Consider the following 16,219-nt stretch of genomic DNA (forward strand, 5'->3'; position numbering starts at 1 on the left):
TTAAAAAAAATCGTTGGCCATGCTTTTAGTTGCCTCCCTCCTACACCTCATACTTCCCACCTTGTTCAAATTTCCACACCGTCCCTGAGACGTGCTTTGAGGTGTTATCTTTTGTGAAAGGTGCCATCTTAATGCAAGTTATTGTTGATCCACATTGGCACAAAGACTCAAATGTGGTTGCTAACTTCTCTTTTCATTTAAATGGTTTGAATGACCCTCAATGGAGCCACTCGTGATTAATGATTTGAATGATTTTGATTATTTGATTGTATTTGTGAATGCTGTTCAGTGTTGTCCTCCATATAGTTATCTGACTGCAACAGGTCATGTTCAACATTCTCTCTGAATGCAGCGGGGCTTTCTGTTTAGTTTGAGTCCAGTGCTAAACACCTCATGATTCAACTTGTTTACCTTCCAGTTGCTGAGAGTTTGAGAATTTTACAGAGATGATAAATTACTGTAGCTCATGTGCCTTTTACCCTCTTTAAATCTGACTGGGTTCTCGGTGTTTCATGTTGTGTAACATTGCTAATGAGAAGCATTTCAGTGATGACATAAGGGTTAAAAATAGAGTTTTTACAAACCGGAAGTCACTGCTCATAGTGACTCGGGTTTGTGATTGCAATTATGGGATATGGAACCAGTTTCTGTACAAAAAAATCATGGTTACAAAGGCTGACAAAGACAGTTTTTGTCTGGTGTTTTGTTTTTTTGACCTTTTATTGGATGTTTTGTTTATTTTCTAGGCTGAGAAATGGCCTCAAAACAAAATGCTGGCTTTGATCATGACTTCTGATTTGCAATTCCAACGTGTTCAATTATCAGTTGCAAATTTGAACAAGGATGTGTAAAAGTGTCTGATAGAACTCAGGCAACATATACTTGGCTGTAATATTTGATTCAGCACCAGAAAGTACATTTTCAGTGCCTCTCTGATGCTATCTTTCTTATTCACTGGAAGAAATGACTGTACTTTAATCTCATTCCCTACTATTTCCTTGTCCCCTTTTATACCTTTGGATTGGAGATCTCTTGATAATAAAAACCAAAAGTGATTGTGCTATTGATATTTAACATTAACACAATTGCTAATTATTGTATTACACTGTTTTAAAAGAACAATGCTAAGAAGATCATCACTCCACACAGTTACTTCACTTTGACTCCTTACATGCTGAAATTGATTCTCCCAGGACTCCTGTGTTCAGGCTGCTGAAGTGATAAGGCTTGTGTCACATCTGAAGCCCTAGAGTCTCAAGATAGGGTGCTGATTAATCCTAGCCATCTTTGAATCAGGATTAAAGCATAAAGGAATATTACGGATCTGCATGAATCTGCAGAAAACAGAATACTGCCTTTAATCCTTCAGGCATTTTAGCGATATATCTCTGGTAGTTGGGAACTATGCTTTGTTAGTGAATTAACATTGAAGCTGGTGCAAAGAGGAAGGAATGTGAACGCAAAAGATTTATAGCTGTGGATATAGCGACTTGACTTCTCTCTCATTGAGCTATTGTAATGGATGTTCAATATTTTCTAACAATCCCATCTACAGTTACAGGTGACATTCTATACTGAGGTGATACATGGGCTGTGGAAGGAAATAATGGGCTGAATTTACTGCCTATCCCAGGTTGCCTTGAGAAGGTTCTTTTTAAACCGTTGCAGGTCTTCGGGCGATTGTGATTCCATGCTGGTGTTGGGTAGGCATTTACAAGATTTTGATTCAGCAACAATGCAGGAGCAGCAATATATGTCCCAATCAGGATGATATGTGACTTAGAGAGGAAATTGGAGATGCTAATGTTCCCATGATACCACTGTTCCTCCAACAGATTCTCCTCTCGCCTTCATATTTCAGATCTCCCTTGGCCCCCTTCATTTCCTTATCTATATACTTCATGTTGGGAACAATGCCAACTTCAGTCTTTCTGCCCCCAACCAGTTCAAATGGAACCCAAACTAAGCATTTGTGAGCAGATTATTAGCATGCAGGTGCTTCTTGATGGCAAATCGCTGACTCTGTTCATAACTTTGCTGATTATTGGGAGGAGACTTGTGGGGTGGTAATTGGCTGGGTGAGGTTTGGTGTCTATCTGGGTGATATTCCACGTTATCAGGCAGATGCCCTTGCTGGAGGTGTACTGAAACAGCTTGTAGCAAGGCAGCTAGTTCCAGTGCCATATTCTTTGCTGGCATACTATGAGGGCCAGTAAAGTTTGTAGAATCTGATGCACTCAGTCGCTTCTTGATATCTCATCTGGTGATCTGAATTGGCTGGACATTATCGTTCATGATGGATGAGACTTTGGGAGACGGACAAATAAGATCATCCACTCTACATTTCATTTGTGATTTTGCGAACACTTCAGCCTGTCTACTCACAAGCTGCATTTCATAATGATTCAGGATGGGGATGTTCACGGATCCTTCTGTTAGTTACCTGATTTTGAACCACTATTCCTAACTGGATGGAGCAGAATTACAGATCTTTTTTCTGTTCTATTGGTTGTGGAATTACTTAGCTCAATCTGTGCTCATTGCTTACGGGATTCAGCATGCAAGTAGTTTTATGTAGCAGCTTCACAAGGTTTGACACTTCATTCTAGTTTATGCCTGATGCTCTCGGCACACCCAACCACAACCATGGTTGATCTCTTGACTTGATGGTGATGGGGGAGTGAGGGATGTACTGAGCCTAAGGTTACAGATTGTAGTGGTGTACAATTCTACTGCTGATGATGGTCCACTTGACAAGCTAAGTGGTGTGGCTTTGGCATCAGGAAACTAGATTGTACTAAGGAGCTGCCATTCACATCCTGCCTTTCATTGCTTCTAAGCAATAGAAAAACAAATGATTTTACGTGTTAAAAGTCTTCAGTGACTGCAAAAACATAGCTGATTATAATAATAATAATAATGCTTACATTTGATAAAAGATTTTTTGTGTTAGGAGAGTGTCAAAACATTTCATAGCATATACTGTAAAGTCACACAGGATGATTATATTTCTTTGTTTCACATTACGAACACTCAGCTATTTTTTAATCAATTTCTCGATCTTGGGCTGTTGCCATATTTTATTTTTTGAAATCTTTAATTTCTAAAAGAAATTCGGCAACAATATCAAAACATTCAGATTCAGACTTAAAACAAGCCCTCAGGTTGATAAAGACCTGTTTTTTGTATGTTTTTTGTATGTTTGTGCCAGAATAAACAGAATAAACTTGATATAAAGTAGTTAAAAGGAAAGGAGTGGCCTCTACCTGCGTACATATGCGTGTAAGCCCATGTTTGTGAATGAGTTTGTGTGGGGTGTGTGCATGTCTGTCACTGAGTGAATGTGTCGGTCGCACGCTGGCTACTAACAGAAGTGATAGTTTTTCTAGTGTTAGCAAACCGTACGTAATGGACTTGTATGTTACTGACTGTATTTGTGAATATGTGTATATGAGTGAAGTAGATCATTATTAAAAAAAAACCTGAGTTTGATTTAGCACCTAGGAGGACGTCAAAGCACTTCACACGATTTACTGTAAAGTGTCGTCACTTTATATTTTATAGGCAAATGCAGCATCCAATTTGCGCACAGCATCTTTCAACAAACAACCATGAAGTGAATGATCAATTGTATCTGGGGGATTGTCGGCAAGGACACAGGGAGATTGTTTACCAGGAGAAACTCCTTTCAGACATGAGATGGCTATCAACTGAGCTAGGCTGAAACCTGATTGTAACTTATTCTTTTAAGAAACTAACTTCCAAACATCTTGTATAAATACACCAGGAAGGATTTATTTCCCCAGAATTAAGGACTCGAATGAGTTGCCATGAAGAAGGATGAGATCAAATGGGCCAAAGGGCCTTCTTCATCCAAACTAGTCTTGTGATCTTGTAATCCCGTTTCCCTAATCCCTTTTCCCTGCTCCCTTATGTGTACATAAAATTTACTTAGATGCATTAATGCTTTCTGCTGCAACCACAGCTTCTGGCAGTGATTTCCACATTCTCAATAGAACACAATACAAATTTCCATTTATATAGTAGCTTTCATTTTGGGAGGATGTCCCAAGGAGCTGGATAGTCCAGGGTTTGCACCTGAGCTGGCTGTAAGAGCCAAAATTGTAGCGGCGATGGGGGAGACAGGGTGGAGTTAAAGGTGGCCGAAAACAAGTTCAAAGAAGAAGGTCTTGAGGCAAACCTTGAAGGAAGTGAGGGAAGGGACGAATTGAAGGGACTCTAGGATGGAGTTCCAGCCAGTGGGGGCAGATATGCTGAAAGCCAACTGGGGCAGGGATATGAAGCAGGCCGGTGCCCTTTGAGCGTTGGGAGCAACTGGGTTGCAAGGGTTTGTAAAAGATGGGGTTGGGCAAGACTAATGAGGAATTTAAAGGTTAGGATGAGGATCTTGAACTCAATTCTCTGGGGATGGGGAGTGAATGGAGCTGGGCAAGAATGGGGTTGATAGGCTTGTGGAGCCACCCTTTGTGCAAAGAAGGTCCTTCTAAACTCTTTTAGATTTGTTAGTGTTCATTTTATATTTATGCCCCTTGTTAAGAAGTGGAAACAGACTATTTGTGTCCACCTTTAATCAACTCTTTCATAATCTTAAACACATAATTTTAAAAACTACAGTGCTATACTTTTGACACGATGCTGAAGTTCAATGTGTGGCAATGATTCGGAACTCACTTCTAACTAATTTCGCTTTAATTTTAAGTTTATATTCCTTTGTTTTGGATCCCTGTACGGGAGTGAAGAATTAACCATTATCTATCTTGTTAATTCTTCTCGTAATTTAAAAGCCTTAAGCAAATCACCCCTTAACCTCCTCAATCCTAGGGATTATAATCCAAGCCTATCCAGACTCTCATCATAGCTAAACTACTTCCGAAACTCTTGACTGTCCAGTACCTTCGTATCCTCTCGATGTGAAAGACGCTATACAAATATAATTGTTGTTGTTGCTTCACCCCAGGTATCGACTAGTGAACATTGCTGGATGCCTGCCAGGACAAAAAGTATCCTTCCTAAAGTTACCTGATGCCCTTTTCAATCCCATATTCTATTGGAACCAGTCACCTATTGGTGTCAACCACAGTAAGAACATTTGGGAAAATGTAGCTGTGAAATACCACAGGATTTAATTCAGGATTTGAAGGGTTAATTAAACTCAAGGGGCTTTGAATAAATTCATTCTGTTAGCAGCTCATGTCAGGTAAGGTTAGATGTAGGAGGTTCAGTCTGTCTCGTTAAAAGCGTATAATGACAGGAGAGTCTGAAAAGAAAAGCAGAAGCTATAATTACGCGACCCTGTGACCGTCACAAATGCTGTGAATTTGCATCTGTGAAACAGCATCTCTAGAGTTTGGAGCTTCTTACCCATACTCCCTAACCAATTACTGTTCTATTGTAATTTCGCTAGCTAATCAGCTCCAACCTTGTGAATGTATCTGAGAGCAGACTGCAGATACAAACGCTTGCTCCCCAATAGCTTGGTGCTCTAAAATCATTCACATGGATATGATTCTGCTCCAAATTAATTTCAGTGCTAACTGGGCATCTCTTCATATATGATGATGTAACTGGTTATTTATCATCAACTCTAGAATAGGGGCAGTAGAAGCATAGGAAGTGGGAGGGATGCACCATCTAGTGCTCAAACTACCGCCCCATATCCAACCTCCCTTTCCTCTCCAAGGTCCTGGAATGAGTTGGTGCTTCCCAGCTTTGCTCCGTCCTCTCCTGCCATTCCTTTCACGAACCCTTCCAATTGAGTTTCCGTGCCGCCCACAGTACAGAAACAGCCCTGGTCATAGTGACAAATGACATTCTGCCCATCTGTGACCAGGGCTCCCTCTGCCTCCTTGTCCTTCCTGACCTCTCTGCTGCCTTCGACACTGTCGACCATTCTATCCTCATCCACCGCCTCTCCTCTCACATCAACCTTCACGGCTCTGTCCTTGACTAGTTCAGGTCGTACCTCTCACACCGCCTCCACTTCATCTCCACAAACGGTTTCTCCTCCAGCCCACGCACTGTCTAATGCGACGTTCCTCAGGGCTCTGTCCTTGGTCCCCTCCTCTTCAATATCTACATGCTCCCTCTTGGTGACATCATCCGCAGACATGGGGTCAACTTCCACATGTATGTGGATGACACCCAACTGTAACACTCTGCCTCCCCCCTTGACTCCAGGACCCACTGCTGTCCTGACAGAATGTCTGTTAGACATCAAATCCTGGATGAAAGCGAACTTTCTTCAGTTGAACTTCAACAAGACTGAGGCTCCTGATTGGCTCCCATCAGCGCCTCCACACCTCAGGCGCTGACAGCATCACCATTCGATGTTTGCACACTCCACCTCACTGAGCCAGTCCAGAACCTTGGGGTCTTGTTTGACCCTTAACTATCCTTTCTATCCCACATCTGTACCATGACCTGTTCTACCTTCCTTCACCTCCACAACATCGCCTGGCTCCGCCATTGTTCCCACTGCAGGCTGCCGAAACCCTCGTACACGTTTTCATTACATCGAGGCTTGACTATACAAATTCCTTGCTTGTCTGCCACCCCAACTCCTCCTTCCATAGGATGCAGATCATCCAGAACTCTGCAGCCCGTGTCCTCTCCTGCACCAGGCTTCGTGACCCTGTCACCCCCATCCTCGCCTGACTCCACTGGCTTCCCATCAAACAGAGGATACAGTTCAAGAGCCTGGTCCTCACCTTCAAAGCCCTCCATGGTCTTGCTCTCCACTACCTCACGACCTCCTAACCCCCTAACCTCCTGCTCGCTCCCTCCATTCTGCGGGCTCCGACCTGCTTCATGTTCCCCGCCTTGCTCGCCCCACTATTGGCAGGCGGGCCTTCTGCCACTCTGCCCCCATCCTCTAGAACACCATCCTGCAGTCCCTCTGCCTTGCCCACTCCCTTGCCTCCTTCAAGACCCTCCTCTTCGACTGTGCTTTCGATCTCCCTGCTTCACCCCCTGCCCTCCACCTTCCCCAATCCTGACCTCTAGCTCGGGTCCGAAACTGTCTATCCAGCGCCTTGGAACTTCCTCCCGACATGAAAGGTGCTTTACAAATGTAATTTTGTTGTTGCTCTCATTCAAAGCTCTCTCTACATTCCCAGTTTAAAGACAGAGTACAGCTCCTTCTTCATTCTCTGTCCACACTACCAGGACAACTATAGTGTGAGTACTAGTGGGTATTTGTGGCTCAGTTGGAAGCCTCAGAGTCAGAAGCCTGTGGGTTAAAGCCCCAGGACTTTGAACTCATAGAGGCTAGGCTGATACTCCAGTGCGGAGCTGCGGCTGTGCTGTATTGTTGCAGGCGTTATCCTTCGAATGACACACAAGATCTCAAGGTTAGTTTGGATGAAGAGGCCCTTCGGCCCATCTGATCTCATTCCTTCAGAACACATAACCAACTGTGCCCCATCACAGCATCGAAAAGAGTGTTTCCTTTTTAAGTCTTCATTAGGACAGTCACATTGTAGTTAAATTCTTTTTATGTATAAATAATATTTGTATTGTGTGAGTTCTGTATCGAGAGGAAATACTGGAATTTGCCAACATTGTTTGTGCCACTGCTCAGGAGTGGTACAGTAGAGAGGACCTGACTGCTCAGCAAACCCTAGTTAAGATCGACGAGATGTTGTTTGTTGAATCATAATGCAATGTCATATCCAACCCTCCCTGACTCAGCACATTGGGTAATTATAAACTAGAGTTTTAGAAACCGCTGTTGCAAAATGGAAATCAATAAAGTAGTATGTTTGTGTTTTACAGGCAAACCCTCCTCCCATTATTGTGAACACGGACTCCTTAGATTCTGGTCCTTATGTAAGTAGTTTACATTTTTACTTGTAAATAATAGGAAACTATAAAAGAGATTGGGATAGTGGTGGGTCCTCATCACTAATCAGCACCTTGCCAGGGCCAGAGGCAGCTTATATCAATGTATGAGCAGTGTGTTTTAAGAAGGTTGTGCTTAACAGTGGTTGAAGATACACAACAGAATGACAATGACGTAAAACCAATTGTCACAAGTGAGCTGCTAGGCATTTCATGTTACATGTGTCCACTAATTCAATATTGGTTTACATTTATTTCAGGCTAATGGGAGTGATGCAATGTACAAATACGAAGAGATAATCCTGGAACGGGTGAGTGAATTGTCCATGTGAAGGAAATATGTTTCCTACGACAAGAGGCTTGGAGTTGAAGTTCTTAATAATTTCAATCGCCTTCTAACCGAGTGTCAGATGGAGAATGTATCCCATGTCTTGGTGGGATAGAGCCAATAGTACTCCAGGGAAATGCTGATGACAGACCAGCTAGCATGGTTTCTTAGTAGAACTTGGAGGGGAAAACTAGTCACAAGGAGCAAAGATTCCTCCCACTTGGTTCCATAGTAAGATGATCTGAGCTGGACAAACAGCAAGAAGCTTGCCAGACAGTGTTCTCAATGGCAAGTTATGAAATTTTAGCTTGTTAAACACCAGCAGTTACCACAATGCACACTCTGGAGTCCCCAAACCTTGGCACTTGCAAATCTGTACCTGATACTTCCAGGAATTAGGTAAGAAGGGAGAGTATGTGCATTCCATTCCAAGTTGATACAGTCCTGGACTTGATGATATTGAGTGTAACTTGCATATGAATGAGGTGACTTTAACTGAGTAATACCCGAGTGCGATAGTAAGTGGTATTTGCATGTATGACAGAAAGTACTGTATTTGTGTGTTTTTTTTGTTAGCCAGGTTTCTGTCACAATTGGAAACCCATGACCACGCTTAAGAATATCCAAACCAGAATGAGAGTTATACATATGTATATCATCTATACATGGAAATTTCCCTGTGTCTGGAATGAAATGCACACAATCTCCAAACCCATTTACTCCAGGTTTTCTTTTCAATCCCATTTAAAATCTTGTATATCTCTATAAGGCTCCGCAGAGGTTTTCCTCAAAGTTAATTTTGCTAACAAAGGGATCAATCTTGTTCCTCCCTTCTTCACTGCCTCAAGGACCTGGACAGTTCCCTTCTGTCATGGCAACCAGAACTTGAGAGGTGGCAGCTGACACTGGTGGCACTACAGGCAGTAGTGAAATGTAACAGTAGCCGCACTGCAGATTGGCTAAAACTCAATTTTCATTTGAGGGCTGTGGAGTATATTTATATTAATTGATGGATTTTGTATTAAATCTAGCTATTTTTTCAGGGATACATTCAGTTGATTCTTTTTTAACCCAGTTATGCAAGGGTTAGAAAAAGGTGGACGGGTAGGTAGCTCATTGAAATTGTTAGCGCAACATGTGGTAGTGGCAAGCAAGGCAGACGAGAGTTTAGTCTTGAAAGCAGAGACCTCCGAGTGGCCTTGAGATGTATATGATTTTAAATGGGGCTAGGACTCTTCAGTCTTGGAAATGACCACAGCCACTGATTGAGCTCCTGGAGTCAGTGCATGGTACTTGTTGATGGGAAGTATTGTTAATATGATGCCAATTAAATGTTGAATTCATTGTGATTTTTGTTGATGCAGGGTAACTCAGGTCTGGGCTTCAGCATTGCTGGAGGCATTGACAACCCCCATGTTCCAGATGATCCTGGCATCTTTATCACCAAGATCATCCCTGGCGGTGCGGCAGCCATGGATGGGCGGCTGGGGTAAGTTTCTCGTTAGACTCTCTTCGATGGTTAAACACACTCAAATTATTAGTTGCAGCATTGTGCGATTGGATGAGTTCCTATCAGTTGGAAGGAAAACTGAGGGCCAAAGCTGGAAAATGGCTTTGAAATTACTTTTAAGAGGTTGAACTTCCCTGTCACATACAGATTGATTTCAAGATTCTCACCCAGAAATTATTTCACATCCTAGCACCTCCTTACATCTCCAACCTGCTCACACCCCAATTTTCTACCCGCCCTTTTGCTTGGCTGACTCAGGCCTTCTGCACTTCCCCTGACCCCTCTGTTCCATTATCAACAGGTGTGCCTACAGACACTATGCCCCGAACATACAGAACTTCCTGTCTCAATCCCACTGCCTTGGCCCCTCTTTACCTGTCTTCAGTTTGCAGCTAAAAACTTTCCTTTTCAACCATGCCTATGATCACCTCTCCTTTCTCCCTGGCTTCTGCCATTGTTCAGCACTCTGAGACTCTACCCCTTGCGAAGGACACTACATAAATGCAAGTTGTTATTGTTCTGGAGGTGAGCACCAACATTTGCTTGAACACTGTCATGTAGTATTGCACTGAGAAGGAGCAAAGAGCACTCTGGCCATTCTCATCTTTCTTGACTATGTATGTTAGACGCCCAACTGATCCCCAAAAAGGAATAAATGTAAGGTGATGAGACACAGTCAGACAGACATAGTCAGACGTAATTAGACAGAATATAAGTGGAAAGGTTGCTTATAACCCAGATGTTCCATACGCAAGAGAAGCATCTGGATGGTTCTGGTAGGTAGCTTATTGAAATTGTTAGCACAATGTGTGGCAGTGGAAAGCAAGGCAGACAAGAATGATACAGATTTCAAAAGGGAATTAGTTGGTTTCTGAAGACAATGGGATTTGGGCCTTAATATGAATGAACCATCAGCTCAATATCTAGTCACAGTAAATAAAGTACTAGGTTACAGTGGCTCCATTGCTAGTGGCCTCCTCCTTGTACTTGCCCTGCCCCCACTCCTGTTACCCTCCTCCTGTCTCCTCCTGGTTCCTGCTCTGCCCCCCCCCCCACCCCCGCTCCTTCCCTGCACTGCCCTCACTCCTGGTGTCCTCCCTTTGGTATTTGATCTGCTGTACTGTGGTGCCCTTATCCTCGCTTGTATTGCAGGGTTAATGATTGTGTGCTCCGAGTGAATGAAGTGGATGTTTCAGAAGTGGTTCACAGTAAAGCAGTAGAGGCACTAAAGGAAGCAGGGCCTGTTGTCCGACTGTTAGTCCGAAGAAGACAGCCACCACCAGAGGCAATACTGGAAGTGAATCTTCTTAAAGGACCGAAAGGTAAATGTGTAATGACCACATCCCTGGAAATGCTGATCAAATCACAGCCACATGCATGGAGGGAAGGAAGGAGGAATGTCACCACAGCCAGTCGCACACTTCCTATTGCCAGAATCAGGCTTCTCGTTTAAATTCCTCTGCACTGCACAACTCAGCTGAGTTGAATGGGTTGAGTTTAAGTTACACCCAGGGGTGTTATGACTTCCTCCATAAAATGTTTGATAGTAAATACTCCTAACTCTTCTGTTAGTTTCAACTTGCTCTTAAATACATTGATATTTTTTGTTTCAACCACAACTTCCAGGGGTGAGTTCCACATTCTCACCACCAGTAATCCTCTGTGCACAGAGGTTCCTCCTAACATCCCTCTTAGACCTGCTACTGGCTATCTCCAATTATGCCCCCTTATTTTTGATTCAACAATAAGTAGAAACAACTTATCAACATTCACCTTATCAAACTCTGACTTAATATTAAACAGTTTCTATAAAAAAGAGGGAACCAGGTACTGGTGCTCTGATTAGTATTTATCCTTAAACTTGGGTCATGTAAACCAGTTTTCACATCAGCACCTCTACTGAGCTCGACTAGAGTTTCTTCTGGCTTTGCAGCAGTTAGTTGTTCTGCATTTCCTTCTCTGTTACTTAGTAAATCATTGCTTTGCCTCTTAGGACTCGGGTTCAGTATCGCTGGAGGGATTGGCAACCAGCATATTCCTGGAGATAACAGCATTTATATCACCAAAATCATCGAGGGAGGAGCTGCTCAGAAAGATGGGAGACTGCAGACAGGAGACCGTCTGCTTGCTGTAAGCATCTTTTATACCCGTTTGGTTACTTTTCTCACTTAATCATACTGTACTTTGATTCTTTATTCATCTCTCAGAATGCAAATCTCAAATCTAATGTAACAAGGCTCAAAATAGAAACATATCACCACCAGAATGTTTCCCATGGAAACATGAAGTCAGTGCTTGTGGTTTTCACAAATTCAAGAGAGGCTAAAATGAAGAAGGCCCATTTGCTCTCATCCTTCCCAAATACTCATCCAGTTGTCCTCCCAATACAGCATCAACTTGTTTCTTAAATGAGTCCAGCATCCTGGCCTCAACCACTTTTCAATCGTTCCAGTTGTTAATTACCCTTAGGGTAAAGAGACAATTCCTGGTATCTGTCCGAAATTGTCCTTCGCATCCCTGAACCTCTGTCTTCTAGTTCTGTTGCTTTGGCATAATCGAAAGAAATATAATAATAATAATCCTTGCATTTGATATAGCGCTTTTCACGTCTTCTAGGCGTCTCAAAGCGCTTCACAAAATATACTGTAAAGTGAATTGACTGTATATTTGTGGGTGAAACGCGACAGCCAATTGCGCACAGTCCTGGATTGAAAATAACCAATTTATTATTGTTTTGTTTTGGAGGGTTATTATTAGGCGTGTGAAGTAAGGAAACTTGCCCAAGGTTTTGTCCTGCCTGGAATTGAAACCAGGTCTCTCGCTTGCAAGGCGAGAGCTCTAACCACTGAGTATTGTTCTAGCTTTACTTTTCAATCCCATTTAAAATTTTACATGATTCTATAAGGTTGATGAGACAAAAGCTACGGCTTCTGAAGTTATTCTGCCTGTCATTTTCTTCTAATAATTCCATTGGTCTGCTGTTTCTGAGATCAGATTACTAGGCTCTTATCACCTTTGTTGAAAATGGGTAGCGCTCGAGATACTACCCCACGTGAAGGACACTATATGAATGCAAGTGGCTGTTGTTGTTGGGATCCACATTATCCACATGAGCCGCCATCTAATCTAATCCCACTCTCCGACTCCCCATACACTATTATTCCTCCTATTCAAGTATCTATTTAATTTCCCCATTAAAATAATTATGGACTTTGCTCAACATTGGTTTATGACCGAGAATTCCATCCTCAGTAAAGAATATTTTAAAACTTTCCCTTTAACTCTTTTTGATTATCTTAAATTTGGGCCCTCCAATTACTGATTTGCCAACCAGTAAAACAATCTATTACTGTTTAATCTGTCATAACCCTCCACTATCTTGAAGACCTTCATAGATTATTGAGACATCTTTTACACATAGGTGTATTGAAGGCTCCTGAGTTTGTTGTAGAGCATGCAAAGGACATTCAGACATGGATTGTGACAACTGTCACAATGCAAAAGAATGGAGACTGATGCAGTGCTGTTCTCTGTGTTCTTTGTAAGGTGATGCTATCTAGGTGATGTGATATTTCTCTGTGTTTGTATAGGTCAACAATATCAGTCTGCAGGATGTCCGTCATGAAGAGGCTGTGGCAGCTCTGAAGAATACTTCAGATATGGTTTATCTAAAAGTAGCTAAGCCGGGCGGCAGTCACCTCAATGATGTGTATGCACCGCCTGATTACGCCAGCAGTAAGTACTGCCTGAGCTGCTCCTTGCTGGCCTGAGAGCAACATTGTCTTTGGGGCATAATCCTGTTACCCAGTTCTTCAGGTACAAGCAAACCAACACGGTCTGTATGATAATCAGAGATGCCAAAACAAGGATAATCCACTCTAGCACCCCAGATCAGGGTAACCCACTCTCCAGCACTCCAGACAAGGATAACCTGCCCTCTAGCACTCCAGACCAGGATAACCTCCTCTTTAATACAAAGTGATCCGAGATGCTACCCTGTATGACAGGTGCTATATAAATGCAAGTTGTTATTGTTGATGCTCGACATCAGAATAACTGTCTCTAACCCTCCAGATTAGGATTTCCTCTTTAGCTTTCCAAACTTGTATCTGCTTGTGCTGGAAACCAGGGACAATGGTGATCTGTCCTACTCACTGTGCAACCCCCACCCCCCTCACAACTGCTCACCCTGCCTCCCTCTCACTGCTCATCTGCACCCTATGTGCGATACGCATGCCAGGATACCACTTAACCCTCACTAACTAATGTATCTGTCATTGGTTCACAGCATTTTCAGCTGTTGCCGATAATCATGTGAACTCTGGCCTGGGTTACATAGGCGGAGCTGAGAACAAAGTCCCCTACCCACTGCCAGCCATCACGTCAGGCCGCTACTCACCAGTGCCCCGGCATGCCATGAGCGAGGAAGATTTCACAAGGTCAGTAACTGCATCCAGGTTGCATACAGGTTTCAGAGCCTTTAGGTTTGGGCCTAGCTAGACACACACTCACTGGGAGTCTCCGAAGTAAATCAGACCCCTCTAACCCAGTGTGAATGCAGCTTCATTAAGTACAAATGCCAGAAAGGTGCCGGGCGTGGCCAGTGAGTCAGTCCCGGCACCAGTGAAGCTGTCAGTGGCTGTGGTGGCTGTACTTGGGATGCGGTTAGTATTTAAATCCCAAGGTATATTTTCAAATGGCTTTCAGACTTTTCCCAGGCAGTGATTAACTCTTCATTCTAAATCGCACGGGCGAGTCTGCTCAACAGGAATGGTTTATGACAGAATTTCCTATTTCAACAGAGACCTGCCCTTCTTGTGCATGTAACCCGAGATTATTGCGAACAGAATAACACATTGATGTGTTTGAATATCTGGATTTCTGCTCTGCAGCTGCTCCCACCTGTACAAATGCATTTGAATAGGTTAATCTCTCAGTCCCGGTACAGTTGAGAGTCTGTGTGTGGGTGGGGTGGCTGATTATGCAACTCCACTGCTGGGTTACAAAGGTTGTAATCACGGAGCTCAGGGTCTGATTGGAACACAGGGCCTGTCATGGCTCAGGACAACCAACATCATGGAGCTAAGTGAGTACTGTGTGTTTTACATAAATCTGCTTTGTAGCTTGAGTCGTGAGCAGTAGATAGAGCAAAGTTGTAATGGAGTCCTGGGAATTTACAATTCCTGGTTATGAAGCAGAGAGCAGTTTCTTGAGGATTTGATTCTGTACACATTGTACTGGCACACATTATATAGGCACACAACAAAGCATAGAGACTGCACACATTATACTGGCACACAGCAAGCAAAGAGACGGCATGCCACTTATTCACACTAACACAAGCATTTCACGGACACTGACTAGCCTTTCAGACTCTGTACAGATACTTTCATTTTTTTAAACTGGCTACTGAATGCTGTTTGAGGGCTTTTGATTCTCAATGAAATATGCTGGTTTAATCCCGTATAACTTGTAATGCCACATTTGTTAGCAGTTTTAAGACGATGCCTTGGAAAGGACAATGTTTCTTTGGAGAGAGGAGAGAGCTGAATGTGATTCCAGAACTTTAAACTTTGAGGTTCTGTGAAGCTTTATTTGTAACATTGTTGAGAGGGTATAGGCCTCAAGGTCCTGGAAAATGCCTGTGTTATAGGGCCCTTTGATAAGGAGCTGCCTCACTTAACATGGGCTGAAGGGAGACCCACGCTTTACCTGGAAGCAAGGTATATTTGGTTTCTCGTGTGACTAGCCAGCTTTCTGAATTAAAAAACACTAGACTTTTGGATCGTCAAAAGTTGCCACTAATTTCACGGGTAAATACTGCACCAAACGAGCAATGCCCAAGAAGTGACATCAACTTATAACACCTCCTGAGACATTGGACCGAGTTGACCACAATATCGTGAGGTTTCCCTATATCTTAACGGCCCAAATTTATGACCTGGTGATAGTTCAGTACGGGTTTTCTCTAACCCTAAAACCATCAGTATATTCATCCATAAGTGCAAACTACTGCAGATGCTGGAAATCTGAAACAAAAACAGAGATCGCTGGATACACTATTTTCATCCATCCTCCTCCATTATTCACTGCTTATTGTGAGTTCTGAAATTCAAAATTGAAAACATCAGTCAGAGAACGGGCGGCACCCTGAACACTAACACAGCAGGCGTCTGTGCTGAATCATCTAGGTTCAAAAGTGCCCAAACAGGTTTTGGGTTTATGGAATTTGCCTCTCTTGTTGTAACAAAACTCCAGCCTGCTTCGCTTTGACTGTTGAAGATGTTTGTTCTGTAAGTGTGAAGGTCGCCAAGGGGTTTAGCTGGATGCAGGGTAGGTGGGGGCTGTGCCCGGGGACGAGGTGGGCGGGGGCTGTGGTTGGGGACAGGGTGAGCGGGGACTGTGCCTGGGGGCTGTGGTTGGAGACAGGCACGATGGGTTGAAAGGCCCTCTGTGCTGAAGGTTTCTGTTTTAAGCTTAGCCCATTAGTAGGAACAAGGAGTAAAATATCGTAAGAAAGG

General features: G+C 43.1%; 1 protein-coding gene across 4 annotated transcripts in view; it reads left to right on the forward strand.

The window, feature by feature from the left end:
* The window catches only part of dlg3 (discs, large homolog 3 (Drosophila)), a 40,166-nt gene that overhangs the window by 5,376 nt on the left and 18,571 nt on the right, over positions 1-16,219 (forward strand). For 3 of the 4 annotated variants that reach the window (XM_007909728.2, XM_007909726.2, XM_007909727.2), the window contains exons 2-8: positions 7,795-7,848; positions 8,121-8,171; positions 9,553-9,677; positions 10,851-11,020; positions 11,692-11,828; positions 13,289-13,433; positions 13,987-14,137. In XM_007909728.2, coding sequence (XP_007907919.1) covers positions 7,795-7,848; positions 8,121-8,171; positions 9,553-9,677; positions 10,851-11,020; positions 11,692-11,828; positions 13,289-13,433; positions 13,987-14,137 — 833 coding nt within the window. Of the gene's footprint in view, positions 1-7,794; positions 7,849-8,120; positions 8,172-9,552; positions 9,678-10,850; positions 11,021-11,691; positions 11,829-13,288; positions 13,434-13,986; positions 14,138-14,588; positions 14,785-16,219 lie in introns of those variants that run through there. The other variant, XM_007909730.2, reaches the window with a different exon arrangement.

This window comes from Callorhinchus milii, unplaced genomic scaffold, assembly GCF_018977255.1.
Source record: "Callorhinchus milii isolate IMCB2004 unplaced genomic scaffold, IMCB_Cmil_1.0 Scaffold15, whole genome shotgun sequence".
NCBI classification, from domain to species: Eukaryota; Metazoa; Chordata; class Chondrichthyes; order Chimaeriformes; family Callorhinchidae; genus Callorhinchus; species Callorhinchus milii.